Source organism: Ptychodera flava, chromosome 21 (genome assembly GCF_041260155.1).
Source record: "Ptychodera flava strain L36383 chromosome 21, AS_Pfla_20210202, whole genome shotgun sequence".
NCBI classification, from domain to species: Eukaryota; Metazoa; Hemichordata; class Enteropneusta; family Ptychoderidae; genus Ptychodera; species Ptychodera flava.
In genome coordinates this window covers 33323485-33350616 of record NC_091948.1, presented here as the reverse complement: position 1 = coordinate 33350616, position 27132 = coordinate 33323485, and the positions used below count along the sequence as shown (strand labels likewise).

Below are 27132 nucleotides of genomic sequence, written 5' to 3'. Positions count from 1 at the left end.
ATTTTTCAATTTCCTTTCACGAAGTTGCGAGATATAATAACTGTTTTGTTCATGAGGTAGATCTTTTAAGTATGATGTGATACGAAGGGGACTTGCTATGTTTTCCCCTGGCAAATATTTGGATTTCCGTTGCAGAATAAACGTGTCATAAGCTAATACGCTGTAGATCCTTCTGTTTTGACTTCTGTGATATACATTACCTTCTTACACAGCATTTCCGTAATTAAAATAGCGTCTCATGATTTATATACAAATAAGGTGGTACGATATTTCAGCATGACGTAGATTTGTTATTCCCGCCATAAACAATGTCAACGATTATCATATTCAACATATTTTGCGGCTTCTATCATATTAATGCAGAAGAAACAAACAGCGCTAAAATAATTTTGCAATTGCTCCTTTATTCCCGTAATTAAACCTAAACCCTATTCCCGGCAAACAAATTAAACAAATGTTATCATAATATTATTTAAGGTGTTCTAAATACCATGTTAACCTTGGGATAAGATATGGTATTGTACGAATTTTATAAGATAACCATCTATAATCCTAAACGCAGAAAGGCATGCACAAAAATTCACATTGCTCTTTTGTTTGTTTAAGTTGCCATCACTTCAACTTCGCATAGTGTTAACATATTTTCTCTGTCAATCAGCTGAATACTAACAAAGCGTCCCTGCATTGGAGACTCACAGCCACATCTGACGTGAATAGGATTCTCTTTGGCCATCCTGCCGAGTATCATCATTCCACAAACAGGATTTTTTTCGAAGTTTTCGCTGTTACCAACACGGACCTCGGCGTTCTTAATGCGGAAAGCTGCAAAGTCAAAGAAATTTAGTGAGAAGATGTCTTTGTTTATATGCTTGTCGGTTTTGGGCCGACTGTATGTTAAGACATGTATGAAAGAAAGGCTAATTCACGCTATGTGGTATACCAATAAACGAACACATGCATCACATACATGTGTGCATGTATTCCATGAACGTGTTCGGTAAATTTCACGTGTTTGTGTACAAAGTAAATTACAAGAACAAGTGGCGGATACAAAGAAAGTGATGCCTACTGGCATGCGACACGTGCACATAGGAGTCATTAACGAAATCTTCTTCAACAAGATTTAAACGAGATGTACAACACAGAACATCTACAAAACATCGTACGTAACGTGGTTAAGTAAGTGAGATGGAAGTGTTCACATGTTTCTGCACAGGTCTGTGGTTTCTAAGAATTACCCTAAACCCCTTCTGTCGGTCTGTCTGTCTGTCTGTCTTTCTGTCTATCTGGCTGGCTGTCCGTCTATCTGTCTGTCTAGGTAAGTGAGAAGGCGAGTGTTCACATGTTCCTGCACATGTCTGTGGTTTCAAAGCATTGCCCTAAACCCCCTCTGTCTGTCCGTGTGTCTATCTGTGTGTCTGTATGTCTATATGTCTTCCTTTCTCTTTGTCTGTCTCTGTGTGTCTGTCAGTCTGTCTGTCTGTCTTTCTGTATGTATGTATGTATTTACATGTAGCCTTATTTACATAAAAATTATATTATATCAAAACACATCGATATATCAATGAGTCTCACTGATCTATATTAATAGCCCTACCTTGCCACATTTAACAAGCCGTAAAGAAATATTAAACCATATTGATACAACTCTTTCTTAATTTGCTTATCATCCGCACGACAGAAGGGATACCTATTGAAAAATTAGTTACCTTTCAAATCATGTGTTCATTCGCATCGTTCAAGTAAATTCACTTGTAGCACCCAAGAGGTTTATACGCCGATAAGTTTATTGTTGATTCGTGCATTAAAATTTTACTTGTTGCACAAATATTTATTTTACATCCTTAACAAAGATTAACAAGTTGAACATCGTTGTTGCAGTACTTTTTCGAACTTGAGGAAATATTTCAGGCACATTCACTAGTTTATGAACCATCTAATGAGGAGCACAATTATTGATGACTCAGTGAACGTCGCAGGAAAAGGTAGCAACAAGTACAGCTTTCTGGCACCATAATCTAGTCTTATTTAGATCTACCAACGCTAATAACCTTTCCATGCGTTAGCGAATTCCAAGAAAAGAGAAACTACCAACGCATTAAAATATAGCAAAATGAGGTTGTTTCTGATATACCTTCCCGACGTGATAAGCTTATATCACACATTTCCATGTTCGTTTGTGTCGTGTGATATGCATTAGAACGAAATATACTTTATCAAATTTAAAGTAGTATACAATATTCGTCAAATCCATCCCTGAATTTATACAAACATATTGTTGACGACATGAGCAAGGCCATTTGTCAACTAATACCTAACAGAAGAACGAACAAATTTCTTTATTTTCACAATCAGATAGTTTCTACTCACGGCAGCAATCTTCTCTGTTGGTTATGACAACTTCGTAGATAGAGAAAATTTGACCCAGGTCAACTTTCCACCATGGTTGTTTTTCTTTATTTGTCCAAGAGCATGACAATCCAGATTTTGCGTCCGGATTGTAGTCCCCGTCTACAGCTTTTTCTGGTCCTACATCCGGGCCCAGTTTCCCTGACCTTATGGAGCTCTGTGTTGATGATTTTCCTATGGCTACATTGTGAATATTATCCGGGAATTCACAGGCTGTGGTGTTGTAAAAGAGAACGAACAATACGCATGGTATTACAAAGTCATTTAGAGTGTCATTTCATCAAGATGCTACCTCAAAGCAAAAATGTATTTCTTCGATGGAAATAGCACACCTTTTTCATTTGTGAGAAGTTAATGCAGGCCTGTTAACCCCTGGCTTTCATTAAGGCAACTTTTTGCCCTTATCGGGATATTTTGTGTTGAAAACAGGAAAATTTGTTTATCGCTGAAATGTATTCCTGTAATATGGATCGTCCGGTGTTAAGAATATCTCGATCTTTGAGTTTCTTTTTCTTGCCCCAATTTTGTGATGACAATTTACTAGAAGAATAGGTCAACTTTCGAGAATACCGTTAATTATTGATTGACAATGGATTAAGCTAAGCGAAAGTGTCACAGTATTGTCGTATGCACTTGGACAACATCCGCTGTGACAATCTCATTGACACCTTCCGTTCACCGCGTCTGTCACGATCATGTGTGCGTAGCGATAAGGCGTGCAAAAGTGGAATTGTACCGTTTTTCTCGTTGAGGGGGTCGCTTTGATAATATGACAACTAATAAGTATAAGCGACACAGGCGAACAAGGAAAGACTTGTAAAAAAATTAATGATCCAATTTCAGGTTAGTTAAAACACAAATAACAGCATATATAGAGTGTTAAAATCTACAGCATGAGTAACGACAGGACTTGTAGTTATTATCAAATAAAGCTGATAAAATAGTTACGGTCAAGTTTGCTTTTCTGAGATTGCTCATGTTTTGTTCATTTCAATGATCCCTAGACAGGACTTAATCAGAAGCCAAAAGGCTACATTTGTCAGCTCAATCCGAGTCAGACGAGTCGTGTATTTGTGCTTGCTTTTGCCACATACCGAATATTTCCAATTTTTGCGCATTTGAGAAAACGTCCGGGGCAGTAGATTAGTTTCGTATTGTCAAACAACTTTTGGAGAAGCCGTCCCGTATATATGAATGGCACGTTCCACTAGAGGCCTCAGTGATAGTGAATACCTGAATACCACGACAGACCCGTACATGTTTAGCATTCCAGGAAGAGACAGAAAAGGCATCATTAAAGGAAGAAAGCGAAAAAGGGGTCCTCGAAAGTCCACAACAACAACAACGATGTCAACAAGTGCAAAAGACAGAATGCGAATGTCAGGCAGAGGATTATACTACATTTAAACGTTATCGCTAATGCTCCATGCTTTGTCCTCAGATGAGGGCATTTGTTACGATCGATTATGCGCAATTTTATGGGACACCCCTCTACGACAACAGCGGCTCTACCGAGGCAGGTAAAGAAATACAGCTGATACTATTAAAGAAAAACACCCGAAAGGGTACTAGCATCACAACGTAATGACAGTGACATTGCCCGCTTAAATAGACAGTTCAATCATTCCACATCCTGCTAAATACAACACCTCGAAACATCAGGACGAAAATTATAAAGTATGGTAAGATAAGACAGTTATAAACATGCCGTATTACTGAAGCTAGTGCGAAATATCGCCTACATTTGAATTTTTTATTACTCATTAACATTAGATGATTATGAAAACTCACTTTTAATAGTAACGACCAGCAGTACATTCACTATAAGGTTCTCAGTTTGTTAAAATATCATATCAATATGACTGAGCTTAATTTGTTTCGCCTCACTTTATATAATATATGTATGGTATAAGTACTTACGTGGTAGTGTTGGAATATTGGTAGCTGCATTTAGAGGAAAAACAATAAGACTTTTTTTTATCGGAATTATTGTTCCCATTAATGAACATTGAGGCGAGCAGCCTACGTTCGCTCTCCCAAGGGAATGTGAGTCAGCGCATGACAGTCTGTCTCCGGAGGCTGATGGCCAAGGGAAACGGAATGCTTGGCTGTCACACTGAGCCCAAATGGAAGCAAATGTACATTAATAGGCGAATATACCCGGTCGACATAACTGTCACCCTATACATAATTTTTTCAGTCTACGATATCATTAGTCTGGGTTACAGACGACTGTGCCGCTTTCATTTATGTTTTCCAGAAGGAGCACATGCGAAAATTGCATAAGAGCTGTCCCAACTTTCACCAAGTAGACTATTAGTCCCGGAAGAATATATCGGTAAATAAGCCTTTGCCTTTATCACTTTAAAAATGCGCATCATCTGCGACGAACGACTACATAGATTATAAATGAAAAGTGTTATAAATCAATCGAATAACTTTTCTTCACATATAGAGCTATTGTCACTCATTTTTAAGATTTCTTCGAAAACAAACTTGAAACATTTCTAATACATCTTTTTAGTAGGAGATCAGCACCGTGCAATTTAATCAATGGTGGATAAAACAATTTCTGCCCTGATGAAAAGGTCATTCGAGGGAGAAACATTTGTAATTTTGTCAGAAACGTCATATATTGCATATGTAATGGGGAGGTTACAACTATAGAAAAAAATATCAAGATTTTACGATAAGAACCTTTGCAAAAGTGATTATTTTAAATTTACTTACTTTGCACTTTAAATACCATAGGGAGAAGAGAAAAGGAGAATTTAAAGAGATTAATATTTCGATCCATAGAATATTGATTGATAGAAGATATTGATTTCATATATTGAAACTTTTCCTTCACTTCATCAATGCAAGTGTCGGCAAGGCTCAAAGTAATCTACAGCAGACGGAATAATACCGATTTTTACACTCTTTAAAATAAAAACATGGACTGTACATTTTATTAAATCACATATTTATATTGTTCTTGGTAGTTGTACCTCGCTTACCATGCCAAGCCGTTCATATCTTGCCGATTACATCAACCAATTCAAAATATAAATATATTAATAAAAATGCGATTAAATGAAAGTTGTAAAGCTGACGTCTCACAAAAGTTGGAAAAAATTGTTTGACTGTGGCTACAAGTATATTTACATTTTAATTTTTCATTAAACCATCACAGTAAGATGGCTATGAGAAGAAACTGAGGTCTTTGCTCATATTCAAATATGTTATCGAGATAGGTAAGCTTTATTTGCTGACCTAATACATCCATACACTTCATATGATATAGATATGATAGGAATACTTACGTATATGAGTTGGAATATGCGTAGCTGTATTTGCAAAAAAAGCGTAGGGATTATTTGTTAGATATTACAGTCCCTATCGACATGAGATGAGGGTAACAGCCTGCGTTTTTTCCAAGGGATTGTGAGTCGCGCTTGAATATCTCTTTTCCAGAGGTTGACAGGTTAGGAAAACAGAACGTCCAAAGGCAAGCAATTTAATTTTATAAGAGGAATAAAACCAGTCAATATTAAACGTAAGTATATCAATACTACTCTATTAATAATCAAAACCTTGTCCGCTATCAATATTCGACAGACGATACTGCCATCATGATCTTCCCTTTACGTTTTCGAAAAAGGGCGCACACCTACATTCAGCTTCCACAATAACCATGATAACGGTTTTACGAACTTTTACTAGTAAATGACCAGTTGCACGTATACTTTCAAATGACACATACCATGCGACGAATTACTAAAAGTAAAGAGACGATAAATGAAGCTTGGTTAAAATATTAACGCGTCTTATCATAATGCAGATTTCTTTGAAGATAACAAAATTGATATTTTTTTAAACAAATGGCCCAAGTAGAAGTTTGGCATAATGCAAATTAATTAATGATAAATAAATATTTATAACCTAATTTAAAAATTTTTTGAGGCATAAATATTTGTATTTTTGCTAGAAACGATTAATTTCACATTGCAGAACTATAGAAAACGGTTTTCAAGTTTTCAGATAAAGAATCATTTTTACACTAAATTTACTGACTTTAAATCTTCTTTTTCAATGCAATAGGCAACGACCGGTATATATCAGTATTTTATGGTATATTGATCGAGAAGAAATATTAATACGTTATACATTACGTCCCCTTCTCAAACGAAAGTCTTTTTATGATTCCCAAGTAATTATCAGATGGAATGAAACCAATTTTACACACCTTGAAAATGCATGAATATCGTAACATTTGGACAGTGTCGTAAATACATTCGAATTTTCTTGTCGACAGGTTAGGAGGAAAGGTGGGTCGATGTGGGTTATCCTGTTTTGACTTTGGGGATGGGAGGGGATTATCATGGTCTCTAAAACGCTAAAACCGGGCGGGGTCAGTGTGCTACTAAATACATTTAGGGCACGAGCTCAAAATTGCATAAAATGCATCATACTAGCCACAAATTATATAATTCAGTTACAATTTTCAGCTCGACCTTCTAGCCCGTAAGTTTAAATATCATATATATATATATATATAATATTATATATATATATATATATATATATATATATATATAAATATATATATACGATATATATTATATAACTGTGTGACGTAGTGCAGTGCGGATAAAACATTAATGTTGCACTGGTACCATTCATAGATGCGCTCCGCGACATAGGCTGATATGTCGTGATCGATGCCGTGCTCTCATTACATTTTTACAGAAAGGAGAACCGATAAATTCAGAGAAGGAAACATATACGGCATGTCCAATGAAATTTCGTGTCCCTTAAGCTCTAGCTATTCCCAAGAATCGAATTGGGATACCGTTGATTGTTTTAATGGGTGAGTAACGTCACGGCTCCAGTCGTAAGGCTCAATGTGGACGTCGTACCTAGCGATCCCGACTGACGATAAACCCAAAAGCTACATACACCGTCCTCAACGTAGGTTCAAGTAAATAAATGAATGCCGTATAATCTTGGTGAAAGCGGCATAAAAGGCACAAGCATCAAGTCATTTGACGAACAACGATAAATTTCATCATACAAAAAATTCCGTATATTCTCGAACGGAATCGAACCTGCAGTGTAAGGCTGAATCGAAGATATAAGCGGTCGAGCCAGAACTCTGTCGTGCAGCGATATGGAATCAGATGTATTATCGAAAGTTGACTCAGACAACAGAACAGAGTTTCCGTCTGGTAACAAAATTTGGATGCATCTACGGGGAGATATGTGTCACTGAAAACATGAAAGTCAGCAAGACGAAAACATTGACGACCGAGACCAGAAATGACAAATTGACACTGTGGAGACCAGTGACGGCTGCGTTGTGCCAACAAGTTATGCAGGCAAGTTAAGCATGGCCGACTTGTCTTGGCGTCGGGACACGTTCACGTAACCGAATCCGTATGTCTGTTCGGTAGAGATACCATTCGTTGAATCAAAATTTGAACTTGATCAGATTCATGAATGATAGTACCTGTAAATCATTTGCATATCTCCAGGATTACGGGCCGCTTTACTCAGTAAATGAGAGTAATCCGGGTAAATGAAATTCAAATGGCGACACAAATTATGCAACTTGGGACAAAAGTTTTGATCCTCCCACACCCCCAAAAAAAATGACAACACTGTTCATGTGATAAATATATAATCCAATGGAATTTCGCTTTGTTTGACGTCATCGTATACGAGTGTTAAAAAATTTAAAGATATAAAAGATATCTGGATGTTTGCATATTGAAAGAGTATCTTGTAAAGCCTTCCTATCATAATGAAAGTTGTCATTACTTTACCGAGCAAACTTGATTTGTTTGAAAGTTGGGGTTCAGAAAACTGAAATAATTCATTGATATAGCTGTTATTTATGAAAATGCTACTTTTTTGTTACTTTGTTCTGCAATATAAACCACAGTGTCTTGTATTCTCTGAACTTTTTCACTCACATTTTTCTCTGTAGAGGTCCATCATGATGGTGAAAGAGTTAACGGTATAGTTGCAATAACACAATACTTTCTAAATATGAATGCTATGGTGTCAAACTGAAGTTTTTGCATACGCACAAATGACGAAATCAGAATTTCATTTAGCAAAGCATGGGCTCATGAACACTTAATGTGATGGCCGGTATAATCTAATTACCCGATGAAGTTTTAGATTTACTGCAAGTCTCTTTGATGTAAGTTATTGATACTGCTTTATCTATAGCAAGCAGCAGTTCTAGAGATCCGCTTATGCACAGAAGTGTGAAATACATCAAGAGCTTATTCAAAATACTATATTTACACTTGAGCCTACTTCCCAAGGAGGGGAGCTTGCCACTTTTTGATGTCCGAAAAATAATAATCCTAGCCCCACAGCCCCCGGCCGAAGAAACTCTGTAGTCTGTTATTGGTCAATCACACTTGCCAACTAGCAAAGTCATCTCACGGGCATTTGCCAGTACGTACAGCAAAAAGAACAGATAAAGGAAGCATTGTTTAAGCTAGTTCTTATCAGTCCCTGACTGCAAAGTGATACGGTTGCATGAAGACATTAGTAATAGGATTCCCCATAGTCAATTATTATGTTTTATAAACGATTAAGCTGTGAGCACTTACTTACTACAGGTGCTACCGTTGTAGGTAGTGGGGCTTTCGATGCAGGTGATGACGTCACTTCTGATGGAAAATCAAAGTTACGCAGTAAGAATACTGTGCTGATACAAACATTACAGTATATATGCCAGAACTAAAGCGATAGCAGAATAAACTTAAAAAATGAGACGCTAACATGTACACAAATGTTGTGAGGAGTTAAGGTTGACCTAATAATATGCCACAGGGTTAGTTGTACAAATATTTAGAGAAAATTTACGAAATTCGTCGATCGGCAAACAAATGCAGCTTGAGGTAATTGATAACTTTAAGTTCAAAATGGAAAATCACTTTTTCCCCTTCAAGCGCCTTTAGCATACGTCTTGAAGTGAAAAATGTACTTGGTTCTGAAGATCTATATTCATCTAAAATATACTTATTTAAATCGGCAAAGAGAACAGGCGCCGATGAAGTCTTAATTGACAAGGAACCATTCAGTAACTCGCACTATATATAATGAAAATATCACTGTCATGAGAACTTGAGCGATTGAACGTGCATGACACCCGTAAGCGGTACCCTATACGTACAGGCATTGCAACTGACTCATACATACCGCATTTTTCATCCGGTTGTCCAATATCACACAATTCCCAACGAACAGAGGCATCTGTCGTGTAGCACCAAGCAGCAGACCAGCCGTCCGGGTTACGACAGTAGTTGTGTTCTCCAAGTCCTGCGTTTGGATAATTCTCTGGAGTCCTGCTGTGCGAATGCGGACTCTGTTCTGTCCATTCTGACATGTATTTCCATTTACAGTCATCGAAATAGTTCCCCGATAATCACTGCCGTCAGTTTCGTGATAACACTCACGCGGAGGTCCTTAGGGGATGACAATCGAAAAACTAAGAAGATGAAAACTTTTCTTTTCGCCAAGAGCTTCAAAATGAGCTCCACAAGTGGTAGGTCAGAAGAAAATTGATAAATTTGAAGGCCTGAATTTCTGTCCCCGAGGTGCGTTCTACCTTAAGCTCTACGCACAAATGACGAAATCAGAATTTCATTTAGCAAAGCATGGGCTCATGAACACTTAATGTGATGGCCGGTAATAATCTAATTACCCGATGAAGTTTTAGATTTACTGCAAGTCTCTTTGATGTAAGTTATTGATACTGCTTTATCTATAGCAAGCAGCAGTTCTAGAGATCCGCTTATGCACAGAAGTGTGAAATACATCAAGAGCTTATTCAAAATACTATATTTACACTTGAGCCTACTTCCCAAGGAGGGGAGCTTGCCACTTTTTGATGTCCGAAAAATAATAATCCTAGCCCCACAGCCCCCGGCCGAAGAAACTCTGTAGTCTGTTATTGGTCAATCACACTTGCCAACTAGCAAAGTCATCTCACGGGCATTTGCCAGTACGTACAGCAAAAGAACAGATAAAGGAAGCATTGTTTAAGCTAGTTCTTATCAGTCCCTGACTGCAAAGTGATACGGTTGCATGAAAGACATTAGTAATAGGATTCCCCATAGTCAATTATTATGTTTTATAAACGATTAAGCTGTGAGCACTTACTTACTACAGGTGCTACCGTTGTAGGTAGTGGGGCTTTCGATGCAGGTGATGACGTCACTTCTGATGGAAAATCAAAGTTACGCAGTAAGAATACTGTGCTGATACAAACATTACAGTATATATGCCAGAACTAAAGCGATAGCAGAATAAACTTAAAAAATGAGACGCTAACATGTACACAAATGTTGTGAGGAGTTAAGGTTGACCTAATAATATGCCACAGGGTTAGTTGTACAAATATTTAGAGAAAATTTACGAAATTCGTCGATCGGCAAACAAATGCAGCTTGAGGTAATTGATAACTTTAAGTTCAAAATGGAAAATCACTTTTTCCCCTTCAAGCACCTTTAGCATACGTCTTGAAGTGAAAAATGTACTTGGTTCTGAAGATATATATTCATCTAAAATATACTTATTTAAATCGGCAAAGAGAACAGGCGCCGATGAAGTCTTAATTGACAAGGAACCATTCAGTAACTCGCACTATATATAATGAAATATCACTGTCATGAGAACTTGAGCGATTGAACGTGCATGACACCCGTAAGCGGTACCCTTTACGTACAGGCATTGCAACTGACTCATACATACCGCATTTTTCATCCGGTTGTCCAATATCACACAATTCCCAACGAACAGAGGCATCTGTCGTGTAGCACCAAGCAGCAGACCAGCCGTCCGGGTTACGACAGTAGTTGTGTTCTCCAAGTCCTGCGTTTGGATAATTCTCTGGAGTCCTGCTGTGCGAATGCGGACTCTGTTCTGTCCATTCTTGACATGTATTTCCATTTACAGTCATCGAAATAGTTCCCCGATAATCACTGCCGTCAGTTTCGTGATAACACTCACGCGGAGGTCCTTAGGGGATGACAATCGAAAAACTAAGAAGATGAAAACTTTTCTTTCGCCAAGAGCTTCAAATGAGCTCCCACAAGTGGTAGGTCAGAAGAAAATTGATAAAATTTGAAGGCCTGAATTTCTGTCCCCGAGGTGCGTTCTACCTTAAGCTCTACGCACAAATGACGAAATCAGAATTTCATTTAGCAAAGCATGGGCTCATGAACACTTAATGTGATGGCCGGTAATAATCTAATTACCCGATGAAGTTTTAGATTTACTGCAAGTCTCTTTGATGTAAGTTATTGATACTGCTTTATCTATAGCAAGCAGCAGTTCTAGAGATCCGCTTATGCACAGAAGTGTGAAATACATCAAGAGCTTATTCAAAATACTATTTTTACACTTGAGCCTACTTCCCAAGGAGGGGAGCTTGCCACTTTTGATGTCCGAAAAATAATAATCCTAGCCCCACAGCCCCCGGCCGAAGAAACTCTGTAGTCTGTTATTGGTCAATCACACTTGCCAACTAGCAAAGTCATCTCACGGGCATTTGCCAGTACGTACAGCAAAAAGAACAGATAAAGGTAGCATTGTTTAAGCTAGTTCTTATCAGTCCCTGACTGCAAAGTGATACGGTTGCATGAAAGACATTAGTAATAGGATTCCCCATGGTCAATTATTATGTTTTATAAACGTTTAAGCTGTGAGCACTTACTTACTACAGGTGCTACCGTTGTAGGTAGTGGGGCTTTCGATGCAGGTGATGACGTCACTTCTGATGGAAAATCAAAGTTACGCAGTAAGAATACTGTGCTGATACAAACATTACAGTATATATGCCACAACTAAAGCGATAGCAGAATAAACTTAAAAAATGAGACGCTAACATGTACACAAATGTTGTGAGGAGTTAAGGTTGACCTAATAATATGCCACAGCGTTAGTTGTACAAATATTTAGAGAAAATTTACGAAATTCGTCGATCGGCAAACAAATGCAGCTTGAGGTAATTGATAACTTTAAGTTCAAAATGGAAAATCACTTTTTCCCCTTCAAGCACCTTTAGCATACGTCTTGAAGTGAAAAATGTACTTGGTTCTGAAGATATATATTCATCTAAAATATACTTATTTAAATCGGCAAAGAGAACAGGCGCCGATGAAGTCTTAATTGACAAGGAACCATTCAGTAACTCGCACTATATATAATGAAAATATCACTGTCATGAGAACTTGAGCGATTGAACGTGCATGACACCCGTAAGCGGTACCCTTTACGTACAGGCATTGCAACTGACTCATACATACCGCATTTTTCATCCGGTTGTCCAATATCACACAATTCCCAACGAACAGAGGCATCTGTCGTGTAGCACCAAGCAGCAGACCAGCCGTCCGGGTTACGACAGTAGTTGTGTTCTCCAAGTCCTGCGTTTGGATAATTCTCTGGAGTCCTGCTGTGCGAATGCGGACTCTGTTCTGTCCATTCTTGACATGTATTTCCATTTACAGTCATCGAAATAGTTCCCCGATAATCACTGCCGTCAGTTTCGTGATAACACTCACGCGGAGGTCCTTAGGGGATGACAATCGAAAAACTAAGAAGATGAAAACTTTTCTTTCGCCAAGAGCTTCAAAATGAGCTCCCACAAGTGGTAGGTCAGAAGAAAATTGATAAAATTTGAAGGCCTGAATTTCTGTCCCCGAGGTGCGTTCTACCTTAAGCTCTACGCACAAATGACGAAATCAGAATTTCATTTAGCAAAGCATGGGCTCATGAACACTTAATGTGATGGCCGGTAATAATCTAATTACCCGATGAAGTTTTAGATTTACTGCAAGTCTCTTTGATGTAAGTTATTGATACTGCTTTATCTATAGCAAGCAGCAGTTCTAGAGATCCGCTTATGCACAGAAGTGTGAAATACATCAAGAGCTTATTCAAAATACTATATTTACACTTGAGCCTACTTCCCAAGGAGGGGAGCTTGCCACTTTTTGATGTCCGAAAATAATAATCCTAGCCCCACAGCCCCCGGCCGAAGAAACTCTGTAGTCTGTTATTGGTCAATCACACTTGCCAACTAGCAAAGTCATCTCACGGGCATTTGCCAGTACGTACAGCAAAAAGAACAGATAAAGGAAGCATTGTTTAAGCTAGTTCTTATCAGTCCCTGACTGCAAAGTGATACGGTTGCATGAAAGACATTAGTAATAGGATTCCCCATAGTCAATTATTATGTTTTATAAACGATTAAGCTGTGAGCACTTACTTACTACAGGTGCTACCGTTGTAGGTAGTGGGGCTTTCGATGCAGGTGATGACGTCACTTCTGATGGAAAATCAAAGTTACGCAGTAAGAATACTGTGCTGATACAAACATTACAGTATATATGCCAGAACTAAAGCGATAGCAGAATAACTTAAAAAATGAGACGCTAACATGTACACAAATGTTGTGAGGAGTTAAGGTTGACCTAATAATATGCCACAGGGTTAGTTGTACAAATATTTAGAGAAAATTTACGAAATTCGTCGATCGGCAAACAAATGCAGCTTGAGGTAATTGATAACTTTAAGTTCAAAATGGAAAATCACTTTTTCCCCTTCAAGCACCTTTAGCATACGTCTTGAAGTGAAAAATGTACTTGGTTCTGAAGATATATATTCATCTAAAATATACTTATTTAATCGGCAAAGAGAACAGGCGCCGATGAAGTCTTAATTGACAAGGAACCATTCAGTAACTCGCACTATATATAATGAAAATATCACTGTCATGAGAACTTGAGCGATTGAACGTGCATGACACCCGTAAGCGGTACCCTTTACGTACAGGCATTGCAACTGACTCATACATACCGCATTTTTCATCCGGTTGTCCAATATCACACAATTCCCAACGAACAGAGGCATCTGTCGTGTAGCACCAAGCAGCAGACCAGCCGTCCGGGTTACGACAGTAGTTGTGTTCTCCAAGTCCTGCGTTTGGATAATTCTCTGGAGTCCTGCTGTGCGAATGCGGACTCTGTTCTGTCCATTCTTGACATGTATTTCCATTTACAGTCATCGAAATAGTTCCCCGATAATCACTGCCGTCAGTTTCGTGATAACACTCACGCGGAGGTCCTTAGGGGATGACAATCGAAAAACTAAGAAGATGAAAACTTTTCTTTCGCCAAGAGCTTCAAAATGAGCTCCCACAAGTGGTAGGTCAGAAGAAAATTGATAAAATTTGAAGGCCTGAATTTCTGTCCCCGAGGTGCGTTCTACCTTAAGCTCTACGCACAAATGACGAAATCAGAATTTCATTTAGCAAAGCATGGGCTCATGAACACTTAATGTGATGGCCGGTAATAATCTAATTACCCGATGAAGTTTTAGATTTACTGCAAGTCTCTTTGATGTAAGTTATTGATACTGCTTTATCTATAGCAAGCAGCAGTTCTAGAGATCCGCTTATGCACAGAAGTGTGAAATACATCAAGAGCTTATTCAAAATACTATTTTTACACTTGAGCCTACTTCCCAAGGAGGGGAGCTTGCCACTTTTTGATGTCCGAAAAATAATAATCCTAGCCCCACAGCCCCCGGCCGAAGAAACTCTGTAGTCTGTTATTGGTCAATCACACTTGCCAACTAGCAAAGTCATCTCACGGGCATTTGCCAGTACGTACAGCAAAAAGAACAGATAAAGGAAGCATTGTTTAAGCTAGTTCTTATCAGTCCCTGACTGCAAAGTGATACGGTTGCATGAAAGACATTAGTAATAGGATTCCCCATAGTCAATTATTATGTTTTATAAACGATTAAGCTGTGAGCACTTACTTACTACAGGTGCTACCGTTGTAGGTAGTGGGGCTTTCGATGCAGGTGATGACGTCACTTCTGATGGAAAATCAAAGTTACGCAGTAAGAATACTGTGCTGATACAAACATTACAGTATATATGCCAGAACTAAAGCGATAGCAGAATAAACTTAAAAAATGAGACGCTAACATGTACACAAATGTTGTGAGGAGTTAAGGTTGACCTAATAATATGCCACAGGGTTAGTTGTACAAATATTTAGAGAAAATTTACGAAATTCGTCGATCGGCAAACAAATGCAGCTTGAGGTAATTGATAACTTTAAGTTCAAAATGGAAAATCACTTTTTCCCCTTCAAGCACCTTTAGCATACGTCTTGAAGTGAAAAATGTACTTGGTTCTGAAGATATATATTCATCTAAAATATACTTATTTAAATCGGCAAAGAGAACAGGCGCCGATGAAGTCTTAATTGACAAGGAACCATTCAGTAACTCGCACTATATATAATGAAAATATCACTGTCATGAGAACTTGAGCGATTGAACGTGCATGACACCCGTAAGCGGTACCCTTTACGTACAGGCATTGCAACTGACTCATACATACCGCATTTTTCATCCGGTGTCCAATATCACACAATTCCCAACGAACAGAGGCATCTGTCGTGTAGCACCAAGCAGCAGACCAGCCGTCCGGGTTACGACAGTAGTTGTGTTCTCCAAGTCCTGCGTTTGGATAATTCTCTGGAGTCCTGCTGTGCGAATGCGGACTCTGTTCTGTCCATTCTTGACATGTATTTCCATTTACAGTCATCGAAATAGTTCCCCGATAATCACTGCCGTCAGTTTCGTGATAACACTCACGCGGAGGTCCTTAGGGATGACAATCGAAAAACTAAGAAGATGAAAACTTTTCTTTCGCCAAGAGCTTCAAAATGAGCTCCCACAAGTGGTAGGTCAGAAGAAAATTGATAAAATTTGAAGGCCTGAATTTCTGTCCCGAGGTGCGTTCTACCTTAAGCTCTACGCACAAATGACGAAATCAGAATTTCATTTAGCAAAGCATGGGCTCATGAACACTTAATGTGATGGCCGGTAATAATCTAATTACCCGATGAAGTTTTAGATTTACTGCAAGTCTCTTTGATGTAAGTTATTGATACTGCTTTATCTATAGCAAGCAGCAGTTCTAGAGATCCGCTTATGCACAGAAGTGTGAAATACATCAAGAGCTTATTCAAAATACTATTTTACACTTGAGCCTACTTCCCAAGGAGGGGAGCTTGCCACTTTTTGATGTCCGAAAAATAATAATCCTAGCCCCACAGCCCCCGGCCGAAGAAACTCTGTAGTCTGTTATTGGTCAATCACACTTGCCAACTAGCAAAGTCATCTCACGGGCATTTGCCAGTACGTACAGCAAAAAGAACAGATAAAGGTAGCATTGTTTAAGCTAGTTCTTATCAGTCCCTGACTGCAAAGTGATACGGTTGCATGAAAGACATTAGTAATAGGATTCCCCATAGTCAATTATTATGTTTTATAAACGATTAAGCTGTGAGCACTTACTTACTACAGGTGCTACGTTGTAGGTAGTGGGGCTTTCGATGCAGGTGATGACGTCACTTCTGATGGAAAATCAAAGTTACGCAGTAAGAATACTGTGCTGATACAAACATTACAGTATATATGCCAGAACTAAAGCGATAGCAGAATAAACTTAAAAAATGAGACGCTAACATGTACACAAATGTTGTGAGGAGTTAAGGTTGACCTAATAATATGCCACAGGGTTAGTTGTACAAATATTAGAGAAAATTTACGAAATTCGTCGATCGGCAAACAAATGCAGCTTGAGGTAATTGATAACTTTAAGTTCAAAATGGAAAATCACTTTTTCCCCTTCAAGCACCTTTAGCATACGTCTTGAAGTGAAAAATGTACTTGGTTCTGAAGATATATATTCATCTAAAATATACTTATTTAAATCGGCAAAGAGACAGGCGCCGATGAAGTCTTAATTGACAAGGAACCATTCAGTAACTCGCACTATATATAATGAAAATATCACTGTCATGAGAACTTGAGCGATTGAACGTGCATGACACCCGTAAGCGGTACCCTTTACGTACAGGCATTGCAACTGACTCATACATACCGCATTTTTCATCCGGTTGTCCAATATCACACAATTCCCAACGAACAGAGGCATCTGTCGTGTAGCACCAAGCAGCAGACCAGCCGTCCGGGTTACGACAGTAGTTGTGTTCTCCAAGTCCTGCGTTTGGATAATTCTCTGGAGTCCTGCTGTGCGAATGCGGACTCTGTTCTGTCCATTCTTGACATGTATTTCCATTTACAGTCATCGAAATAGTTCCCCGATAATCACTGCCGTCAGTTTCGTGATAACACTCACGCGGAGGTCCTTAGGGGATGACAATCGAAAAACTAAGAAGATGAAAACTTTTCTTTCGCCAAGAGCTTCAAAATGAGCTCCCACAAGTGGTAGGTCAGAAGAAAATTGATAAAATTTGAAGGCCTGAATTTCTGTCCCCGAGGTGCGTTCTACCTTAAGCTCTACGCACAAATGACGAAATCAGAATTTCATTTAGCAAAGCATGGGCTCATGAACACTTAATGTGATGGCCGGTAATAATCTAATTACCCGATGAAGTTTTAGATTTACTGCAAGTCTCTTTGATGTAAGTTATTGATACTGCTTTATCTATAGCAAGCAGCAGTTCTAGAGATCCGCTTATGCACAGAAGTGTGAAATACATCAAGAGCTTATTCAAAATACTATATTTACACTTGAGCCTACTTCCCAAGGAGGGGAGCTTGCCACTTTTTGATGTCCGAAAAATAATAATCCTAGCCCCACAGCCCCCGGCCGAAGAAACTCTGTAGTCTGTTATTGGTCAATCACACTTGCCAACTAGCAAAGTCATCTCACGGGCATTTGCCAGTACGTACAGCAAAAAGAACAGATAAAGGAAGCATTGTTTAAGCTAGTTCTTATCAGTCCCTGACTGCAAAGTGATACGGTTGCATGAAAGACATTAGTAATAGGATTCCCCATAGTCAATTATTATGTTTTATAAACGATTAAGCTGTGAGCACTTACTTACTACAGGTGCTACCGTTGTAGGTAGTGGGGCTTTCGATGCAGGTGATGACGTCACTTCTGATGGAAAATCAAAGTTACGCAGTAAGAATACTGTGCTGATACAAACATTACAGTATATATGCCAGAACTAAAGCGATAGCAGAATAAACTTAAAAAATGAGACGCTAACATGTACACAAATGTTGTGAGGAGTTAAGGTTGACCTAATAATATGCCACAGGGTTAGTTGTACAAATATTTAGAGAAAATTTACGAAATTCGTCGATCGGCAAACAAATGCAGCTTGAGGTAATTGATAACTTTAAGTTCAAAATGGAAAATCACTTTTTCCCCTTCAAGCACCTTTAGCATACGTCTTGAAGTGAAAAATGTACTTGGTTCTGAAGATATATATTCATCTAAAATATACTTATTTAAATCGGCAAAGAGAACAGGCGCCGATGAAGTCTTAATTGACAAGGAACCATTCAGTAACTCGCACTATATATAATGAAAATATCACTGTCATGAGAACTTGAGCGATTGAACGTGCATGACACCCGTAAGCGGTACCCTTTACGTACAGGCATTGCAACTGACTCATACATACCGCATTTTTCATCCGGTTGTCCAATATCACACAATTCCCAACGAACAGAGGCATCTGTCGTGTAGCACCAAGCAGCAGACCAGCCGTCCGGGTTACGACAGTAGTTGTGTTCTCCAAGTCCTGCGTTTGGATAATTCTCTGGAGTCCTGCTGTGCGAATGCGGACTCTGTTCTGTCCATTCTTGACATGTATTTCCATTTACAGTCATCGAAATAGTTCCCCGATAATCACTGCCGTCAGTTTCGTGATAACACTCACGCGGAGGTCCTTAGGGGATGACAATCGAAAAACTAAGAAGATGAAAACTTTTCTTTCGCCAAGAGCTTCAAAATGAGCTCCCACAAGTGGTAGGTCAGAAGAAAATTGATAAAATTTGAAGGCCTGAATTTCTGTCCCCGAGGTGCGTTCTACCTTAAGCTCTACGCACAAATGACGAAATCAGAATTTCATTTAGCAAAGCATGGGCTCATGAACACTTAATGTGATGGCCGGTAATAATCTAATTACCCGATGAAGTTTTAGATTTACTGCAAGTCTCTTTGATGTAAGTTATTGATACTGCTTTATCTATAGCAAGCAGCAGTTCTAGAGATCCGCTTATGCACAGAAGTGTGAAATACATCAAGAGCTTATTCAAAATACTATTTTTACACTTGAGCCTACTCCCAAGGAGGGGAGCTTGCCACTTTTTGATGTCCGAAAAATAATAATCCTAGCCCCACAGCCCCCGGCCGAAGAAACTCTGTAGTCTGTTATTGGTCAATCACACTTGCCAACTAGCAAAGTCATCTCACGGCATTTGCCAGTACGTACAGCAAAAAGAACAGATAAAGGTAGCATTGTTTAAGCTAGTTCTTATCAGTCCCTGACTGCAAAGTGATACGGTTGCATGAAAGACATTAGTAATAGGATTCCCCATAGTCAATTATTATGTTTTATAAACGATTAAGCTGTGAGCACTTACTTACTACAGGTGCTACCGTTGTAGGTAGTGGGGCTTTCGATGCAGGTGATGACGTCACTTCTGATGGAAAATCAAAGTTACGCAGTAAGAATACTGTGCTGATACAAACATTACAGTATATATGCCAGAACTAAAGCGATAGCAGAATAAACTTAAAAAATGAGACGCTAACATGTACACAAATGTTGTGAGGAGTTAAGGTTGACCTAATAATATGCCACAGGGTTAGTTGTACAAATATTTAGAGAAAATTTACGAAATTCGTCGATCGGCAAACAAATGCAGCTTGAGGTAATTGATAACTTTAAGTTCAAAATGGAAAATCACTTTTTCCCCTTCAAGCACCTTTAGCATACGTCTTGAAGTGAAAAATGTACTTGGTTCTGAAGATATATATTCATCTAAAATATACTTATTTAAATCGGCAAAGAGAACAGGCGCCGATGAAGTCTTAATTGACAAGGAACCATTCAGTAACTCGCACTATATATAATGAAAATATCACTGTCATGAGAACTTGAGCGATTGAACGTGCATGACACCCGTAAGCGGTACCCTTACGTACAGGCATTGCAACTGACTCATACATACCGCATTTTTCATCCGGTTGTCCAATATCACACAATTCCCAACGAACAGAGGCATCTGTCGTGTAGCACCAAGCAGCAGACCAGCCGTCCGGGTTACGACAGTAGTTGTGTTCTCCAAGTCCTGCGTTTGGATAATTCTCTGGAGTCCTGCTGTGCGAATGCGGACTCTGTTCTGTCCATTCTTGACATGTATTTCCATTTACAGTCATCGAAATAGTTCCCCGATAATCACTGCCGTCAGTTTCGTGATAACACTCACGCGGAGGTCCTTAGGGATGACAATCGAAAAACTAAGAAGATGAAAACTTTTCTTTCGCCAAGAGCTTCAAAATGAGCTCCCACAAGTGGTAGGTCAGAAGAAAATTGATAAAATTTGAAGGCCTGAATTTCTGTCCCCGAGGTGCGTTCTACCTTAAGCTCTACGCACAAATGACGAAATCAGAATTTCATTTAGCAAAGCATGGGCTCATGAACACTTAATGTGATGGCCGGTAATAATCTAATTACCCGATGAAGTTTTAGATTTACTGCAAGTCTCTTTGATGTAAGTTATTGATACTGCTTTATCTATAGCAAGCAGCAGTTCTAGAGATCCGCTTATGCACAGAAGTGTGAAATACATCAAGAGCTTATTCAAAATACTATTTTTACACATTGAGCCTACTTCCCAAGGAGGGGAGCTTGCCACTTTTTGATGTCCGAAAAATAATAATCCTAGCCCCACAGCCCCCGGCCGAAGAAACTCTGTAGTCTGTTATTGGTCAATCACACTTGCCAACTAGCAAAGTCATCTCACGGGCATTTGCCAGTACGTACAGCAAAAAGAACAGATAAAGGTAGCATTGTTTAAGCTAGTTCTTATCAGTCCCTGACTGCAAAGTGATACGGTTGCATGAAGACATTAGTAATAGGATTCCCCATAGTCAATTATTATGTTTTATAAACGATTAAGCTGTGAGCACTTACTTACTACAGGTGCTACCGTTGTAGGTAGTGGGGCTTTCGATGCAGGTGATGACGTCACTTCTGATGGAAAATCAAAGTTACGCAGTAAGAATACTGTGCTGATACAAACATTACAGTATATATGCCACAACTAAAGCGATAGCAGAATAAACTTAATAATGAGACGCTAACATGTACACAAATGTTGTGAGGAGTTAAGGTTGACCTAATAATATGCCACAGCGTTAGTTGTACAAATATTTAGAGATAATGTACGAAATTCGTCGATCGGTAAACAACTGCGGCTTGAGGTAATTGATAACTTTAAGTTCAAAATGGAAAATCACTTTTTCCCCTTCAAGCGCCTTTAGCATACGTCTTGAAGTGAAAAATGTACTTGGTTCTGAAGATCTATATTCATCTAAAATATACTTATTTAAATCGGCAAAGAGAACAGGCGCCGATGAAGTCTTAATTGACAAGGAACCATTCAGTAACTCGCACTATATATAATGAAAATATCACTGTCATGAGAACTTGAGCGATTGAACGTGCATGACACCCGTAAGCGGTACCCTATACGTACAGGCATTGCAACTGACTCATACATACCGCATTTTTCATCCGGTTGTCCAATATCACACAATTCCCAACGAACAGAAGCATCTGTCGTGTAGCACCAAGCAGCAGACCAGCCGTCCGGGTTACGACAGTAGTTGTGTTCTCCAAGTCCTGCGTTTGGATAATTCTCTGGAGTCCTGCTGTGCGAATGCGGACTCTGTTCTGTCCATTCTTGACATGTATTTCCATTTACAGTCATCGAAACAGTTCCCCGATAATCGCTGCCGTCAGTTTCGTGATAACACTCACGCGGAGGTCCTTAGGGGATGAAATCGACACTATCATTTAGAGTGTGTACATGTTTGAAATGCAGTACCATTATCTATCTAAGTAACTTTTTCTACAACATGATTGCAACTAAATCGGGATAATTGCATTGGCAAAATTTCTCCAGAATTTTAGAAATTTGTCTAATATTACACCATATTGCTTACCATCTTTAAAATTTTATTCAAAATTACGAAGTTGTTGAAATGTTTTGAGTAAGAATCAGTGCATGATATTATCTGATGCAATATTGTTCAAAATATATGAACAATATTCATATTTGAATGAAAATATGTGAGTTTGTCTGTAGTTTCTTCATTACTGAAACACAAGCAATAATCTCAGTTTGTCACTTTTCCTCGACGAAAATGACGCTTTTTGATTGATTTACAGTTAAGTCAGTCAGTGTCATTAAAAATGTGCCCTGACTCAATTTAATGTTTATGAAGCCTTAAATTCACGACAAAGTCAGGGGCATTATATTTCAAAAGTGCCCTGACTCAAAAGTCATCAATTAGAGAAATTTTAAGCATTTTGTCTCATTTCTTTAGTAAAAATACACAAAAATGGACTTTTTTCATGAAAATGAATCTGATGAAAGAGATATGAAATAATCGTTGTGTTTTTCTTCAAATTGTACACTATTCTATCATTTAGTAAAATTTCGGCTGTAAAAATTTCGATTTCGTTACATTTTCTTAATAATTACTCTCATCCAATTTTCCCAAATCAGTTCCAATCGTGTTTCTGATCTAGCACTTGGAGGGTCTCTTTTTAAAGCTGTCTGAAAAAAAATTCACCGGCTTAGTTTTTCGAAAATCAAAAATTCATTTTCTCCAGGGAGTTAACACGAGAATAGCGGCCATTTTGAATTTGAAATAACGCAAAATGTTCGATGATTTGTTTTGCTAGTTCAAAAGTTTGCACGCTGACCCACGATTTTTATTGTTGATCGGGTAAGAGAATGGTTGAAAGTTCTGTTCAGTAGATTTGAGCAAAAGTTTAATTTTCGAAGCCGCATACTACCTTAAGAAACTAATATTAATGCTTGAGCCTTGTCTTGTGTTTGCTACAGAAATCACGAAAGGGACTTTTTTCGCTAGCATACAATTAACACATATAGCCTAGTCACTTAAGAAGTAATTTCGAATTCTACGTATTTTGATACTTTCTGTGATTTCTCCGCTAGGTGGCTGGGTACCGTATGTTATGAATTCGAACCCGATTGAAACCACCATATTGTTCTACTTTGGGTTGATAGCTCTGCTGGTTGACAGAATTGTCCCGAAGGCCGTCTTTCGCCCAGTTTAAGCGATGCATTCATTGCTTCCCTTCGATAAAGTTTGAGTGCGTTGTGTGACAGTGAGCGTACTAGCGTGAGTGCTTCACTAACACTGCAGCGTGTGGAGGGGTCGCAGTCAGAAAAATTGTAACAACCTAGGTCGGTTATTGAACCAATCTTTTTGAAATTGGGGATTTGGCCGAGTGGTTTTGTCTATGGCTTCTCCGCTAGGTGACTGGGTACCGTACGTTGTGAGTTCGAACCCGATTGAAACCACCGCATTTTGATATATCCCTTGTATTTATTTCCACGGTCAATTAAGGAAGATTAACTCTATACTTTGATGTTTAACATTTCTCTTTCTGAAATTTCAGATACTTTGGTTGAATGATATATGCATGAGAATCAAGGGCGTAAAATTCATTATGGAAGGGATACTCAAAATCGCAACTTAATTGTTGACCATAGGAAATGACGAACAAGATATTTTATGTTATATTCGCCAAAACAGATTGCTACAAACGAATGACGGTAGACTTGCTAACCACAATTTTCATCCGGTTGTCCAACATCACACAATTCCCAGCGATTATATGGATCTGTCGTATAACACCAAGCACCAGACCAGTCGTCAGGGTTACGGCAGTAGTTGTGTTCCCCGAGGCCTCCGTTCGGATAATTCTCTGGAGTTCTGCTGTGCGAATGCGGACTCTGTTGTGTCCAGTCTTGACATGTCCTACCGTTTTCAGTTCTCGAAACAGTTCCACGGTAATCGTGCGCATCGACTGCATGATAACATTCATTGGCTGTTTTAAAAGACACAAAATGCAAGTAAGCAATGTCGATTGTAGAATTAAAAATGGCAAGTATTCCAATTGATTTTGTGATGGCATATGACCTGAAGTTGATTTACATACTCTAAATTTGTACTTTACAGGGACGGGCAATGTTTTAAAACTGAGTTCTCGTTCACGCAGTCCTGAAGTTGATTTACATACTCTAAATCATTACTTTACAGTGGAAGTGACGGTTAACTCACACCTTTTCCAACCTACCAAGAACCAACTCGTCTGATTCAAACTTATCCTATACCAACTCGCCCAATACTAACTCGCCCAATACCAACTTGCCCGTTGTTTGATATATACATGTAGTAATAATATATCTGTGTAACATATTCCACTTACTTTGAGTCGTAAATTTTTACGGGCTGCCTAATGACAGGCGCCTGTCAATATAGACAGAATCCAACCATTGACAGGCGCCTGTCAACAGACAAAAATCGGCTATTGACACGGGAGGTTTTTTTGCCGAAATTCATCACATTTTAGCGAAATAAACTGTCCTTCTTCCATTTCAATGAAGAACAAATTGTTTTGCCATGTTAAAATTGCAGAATAACTTCCAATACGTAACAAATTCAATATTTTGTTTGCAGTAGTGAAAGCCGTCATACGTAGTACCGTGACACGCAAGCAATAGCATTAGCCACGGTCCCCTACATGTTCTGCAAGTGTATTGTCATTGTCGATTTCAAGTATCTTGCATCGTGAATATAGCGTCTGACAGACTACATGGAGACTTTGGTCGGACGTTATTTTTGAGTCGATGATTTGTCAGGACGAGGTACTCATATGAAATACAAATTGGTTTCGGGCAAATTTGTATCAGGCGACTTGGTAAAGTGCGTGTTAACTCAGTCTGATACCCTTTGGAGAAAGATTACAGAAAGTAACAATATTAATATTTCTCGAATATAACGCAAACATGGTCATGGGATAATTCTCAAAGTAACTGTTTTCGAAAGGCATGCAATTTATGCTTTCAATTGCTGTCTAAAATATTTCTTATAAGGACAAATACGAAGAGTGGGCTTCATTCTGGTTTCTTCCTTCTATGTATTAAAGTGGCACTCCCACTTGGTAACATTTTTAAAACACACTTTTTAAAGCCAACGGTCGATATTTGACGTCACGACTATGCGCGGATCACGAGATATCGATAAAAACATGTCCTCAAAAAAGTAAAAATTTGAATTCCGGTGGCCCACCGAAATTCAGCTTCCGAACATCGAACGTTCGGCACTGGGGCCATTGTCAAGTAAGCTAGGGAGTACGAGTGTACGCTGACGCTGCTGTACCCCATAGTTCCACTCGTGTCGTTGATCGGTCATGCCCCGTGGGAGAAAGCTGAGTCTTACTGACTCGGCAAAAAATGCAAAAGAAAGTTTGCTGATTCTACCAGTATTTGCATAGGTGAGCAGTATAGCCGCTGGGAAAACTATCGGGAGCACCTCAGCATTCTTACCCGACTGAATTCTGGTCGCACATACATTAACCCTTTCCACAGGAAAACTGTCTAAAAATTTAGAGTACATTTTATTTGAAGAAAAACAACATTTCATCACAGAAACACCCTAGATTATCGCGGTCGGCACACCTAAGTTTAACACATCTTCGCCTTGCTAACAGCACACTGCACGGATAGCTGACTCGAGTCGCCAAGCAATACAATTGAAATTGACAAGATTTCATCATTTTGAAACTGAATATGGCAAAAACTACGTTGACGCGGTAGGAGATGCTATCAGTGATATAAATTTCAACTGTACATTTTCTTGCATATTCAAATAGGAAACATTTTTTACGAAACAGAACTTAGTTTCGGCCAACAGGCTGTCTCAGCACTGGCAGACGACAAAATGTAGTCATCAGAGACGGCTAATATTTTACACATAAAACTTATATCTATGTGGTATTGGTAAAAAAATATTATACAACTGATTGAGAATAATAAAATCGACAAAAACTAAGGAGAAGTTTAAAAAAAAACTTACCTGAGGTAAAGGCATAATGCTGTATATATAAAGTCGTCGCAGTGGGAGGTAAATTTATTGTGATGTTCAAACTTATAATGGACTCCCTAGAATATTGTCAATCTGCACAACAACAAACCTTCGGGGGGATGTCGGGTCATAAACAAAAACTATCGTAAAACTTCGGGATGTGAAAAATACGCTCAGGAAATGACACGTTTTTATCGATATCTCGCGATCCGCGCGCAGTCGCTACGTCAAATATCGACCGTTGGTATTAAAAATCCTTTTAAAATTATAACAAGTGACAGTGCCACTTTAAATGTTAACATAAATTTCCAACTACTGCAAATGACGTTGTCAATGGAAATCAGTGCATTTGAAATAATGGAACGATTTTTATTTAGAACAATTTTGAATGTTGACATTTTCCCATTTGTAATCATATAAAATAAACTTTGCTTTTATGCGAGAGTATTCTGCAGGTACTAACAGCAATTTTCTTCTGGTTGTCCAATATCACACAGTTCCCAACGAACAGAAGCATCTGTCGTGTAGCACCAAGCAGCAGACCAGCTATCTGGGTTACGACAGTAGTTATGTTCCCCAAGTCCTGCGTTTGGATAATTCTCTGGAGTTCTGGTATGGGAATGCGGACTCTGCTCTGTCCATTCTTGACATGTTCTACCATTTTCAGTTCTCGA

At 38.7% G+C, this 27132-nt stretch overlaps 1 protein-coding gene across 1 annotated transcript; it reads right to left on the bottom strand.

Annotated features, from left to right (window-relative positions):
• Positions 1-384: 384 nt before the first annotated feature.
• Positions 385-27132, bottom strand: LOC139122059 (apolipoprotein(a)-like). The gene is made up of 19 exons (XM_070687437.1): positions 26922-27132; positions 24159-24419; positions 20500-20766; positions 19909-19968; positions 18945-19211; positions 18353-18412; positions 17387-17653; positions 15244-15303; positions 14278-14544; positions 13688-13747; positions 12723-12989; positions 12131-12190; positions 11167-11433; positions 10576-10635; positions 9613-9878; positions 9021-9080; positions 5682-5738; positions 2371-2622; positions 385-822 (listed from the first exon to the last, which is right to left on the bottom strand). The coding sequence occupies exons 3-16, from the start codon at positions 20705-20707 to the stop codon at positions 9075-9077; spliced, it is 2175 nt and encodes a 724-aa protein (XP_070543538.1). The 5' UTR covers positions 20708-20766; positions 24159-24419; positions 26922-27132; the 3' UTR covers positions 385-822; positions 2371-2622; positions 5682-5738; positions 9021-9074.

Bases quoted from the DNA above. Each gene is read 5' to 3' on its own strand.
- LOC139122059 (XM_070687437.1), bottom strand. From the start codon at position 20,707: ATGACTGTAAATGGAAATACATGTCAAGAATGGACAGAACAGAGTCCG. The intron at 19,969-20,499 runs GTATGTATGAGT...ATTTTCCATCAG, and splicing joins ACAACCGGATGAAAAATGCG to AAGTGACGTCATCACCTGCA. The intron at 9,879-10,575 runs GTAAGTGCTCAC...TCATCCCCTAAG, and splicing joins AACGGTAGCACCTGTAGTAA to GACCTCCGCGTGAGTGTTAT.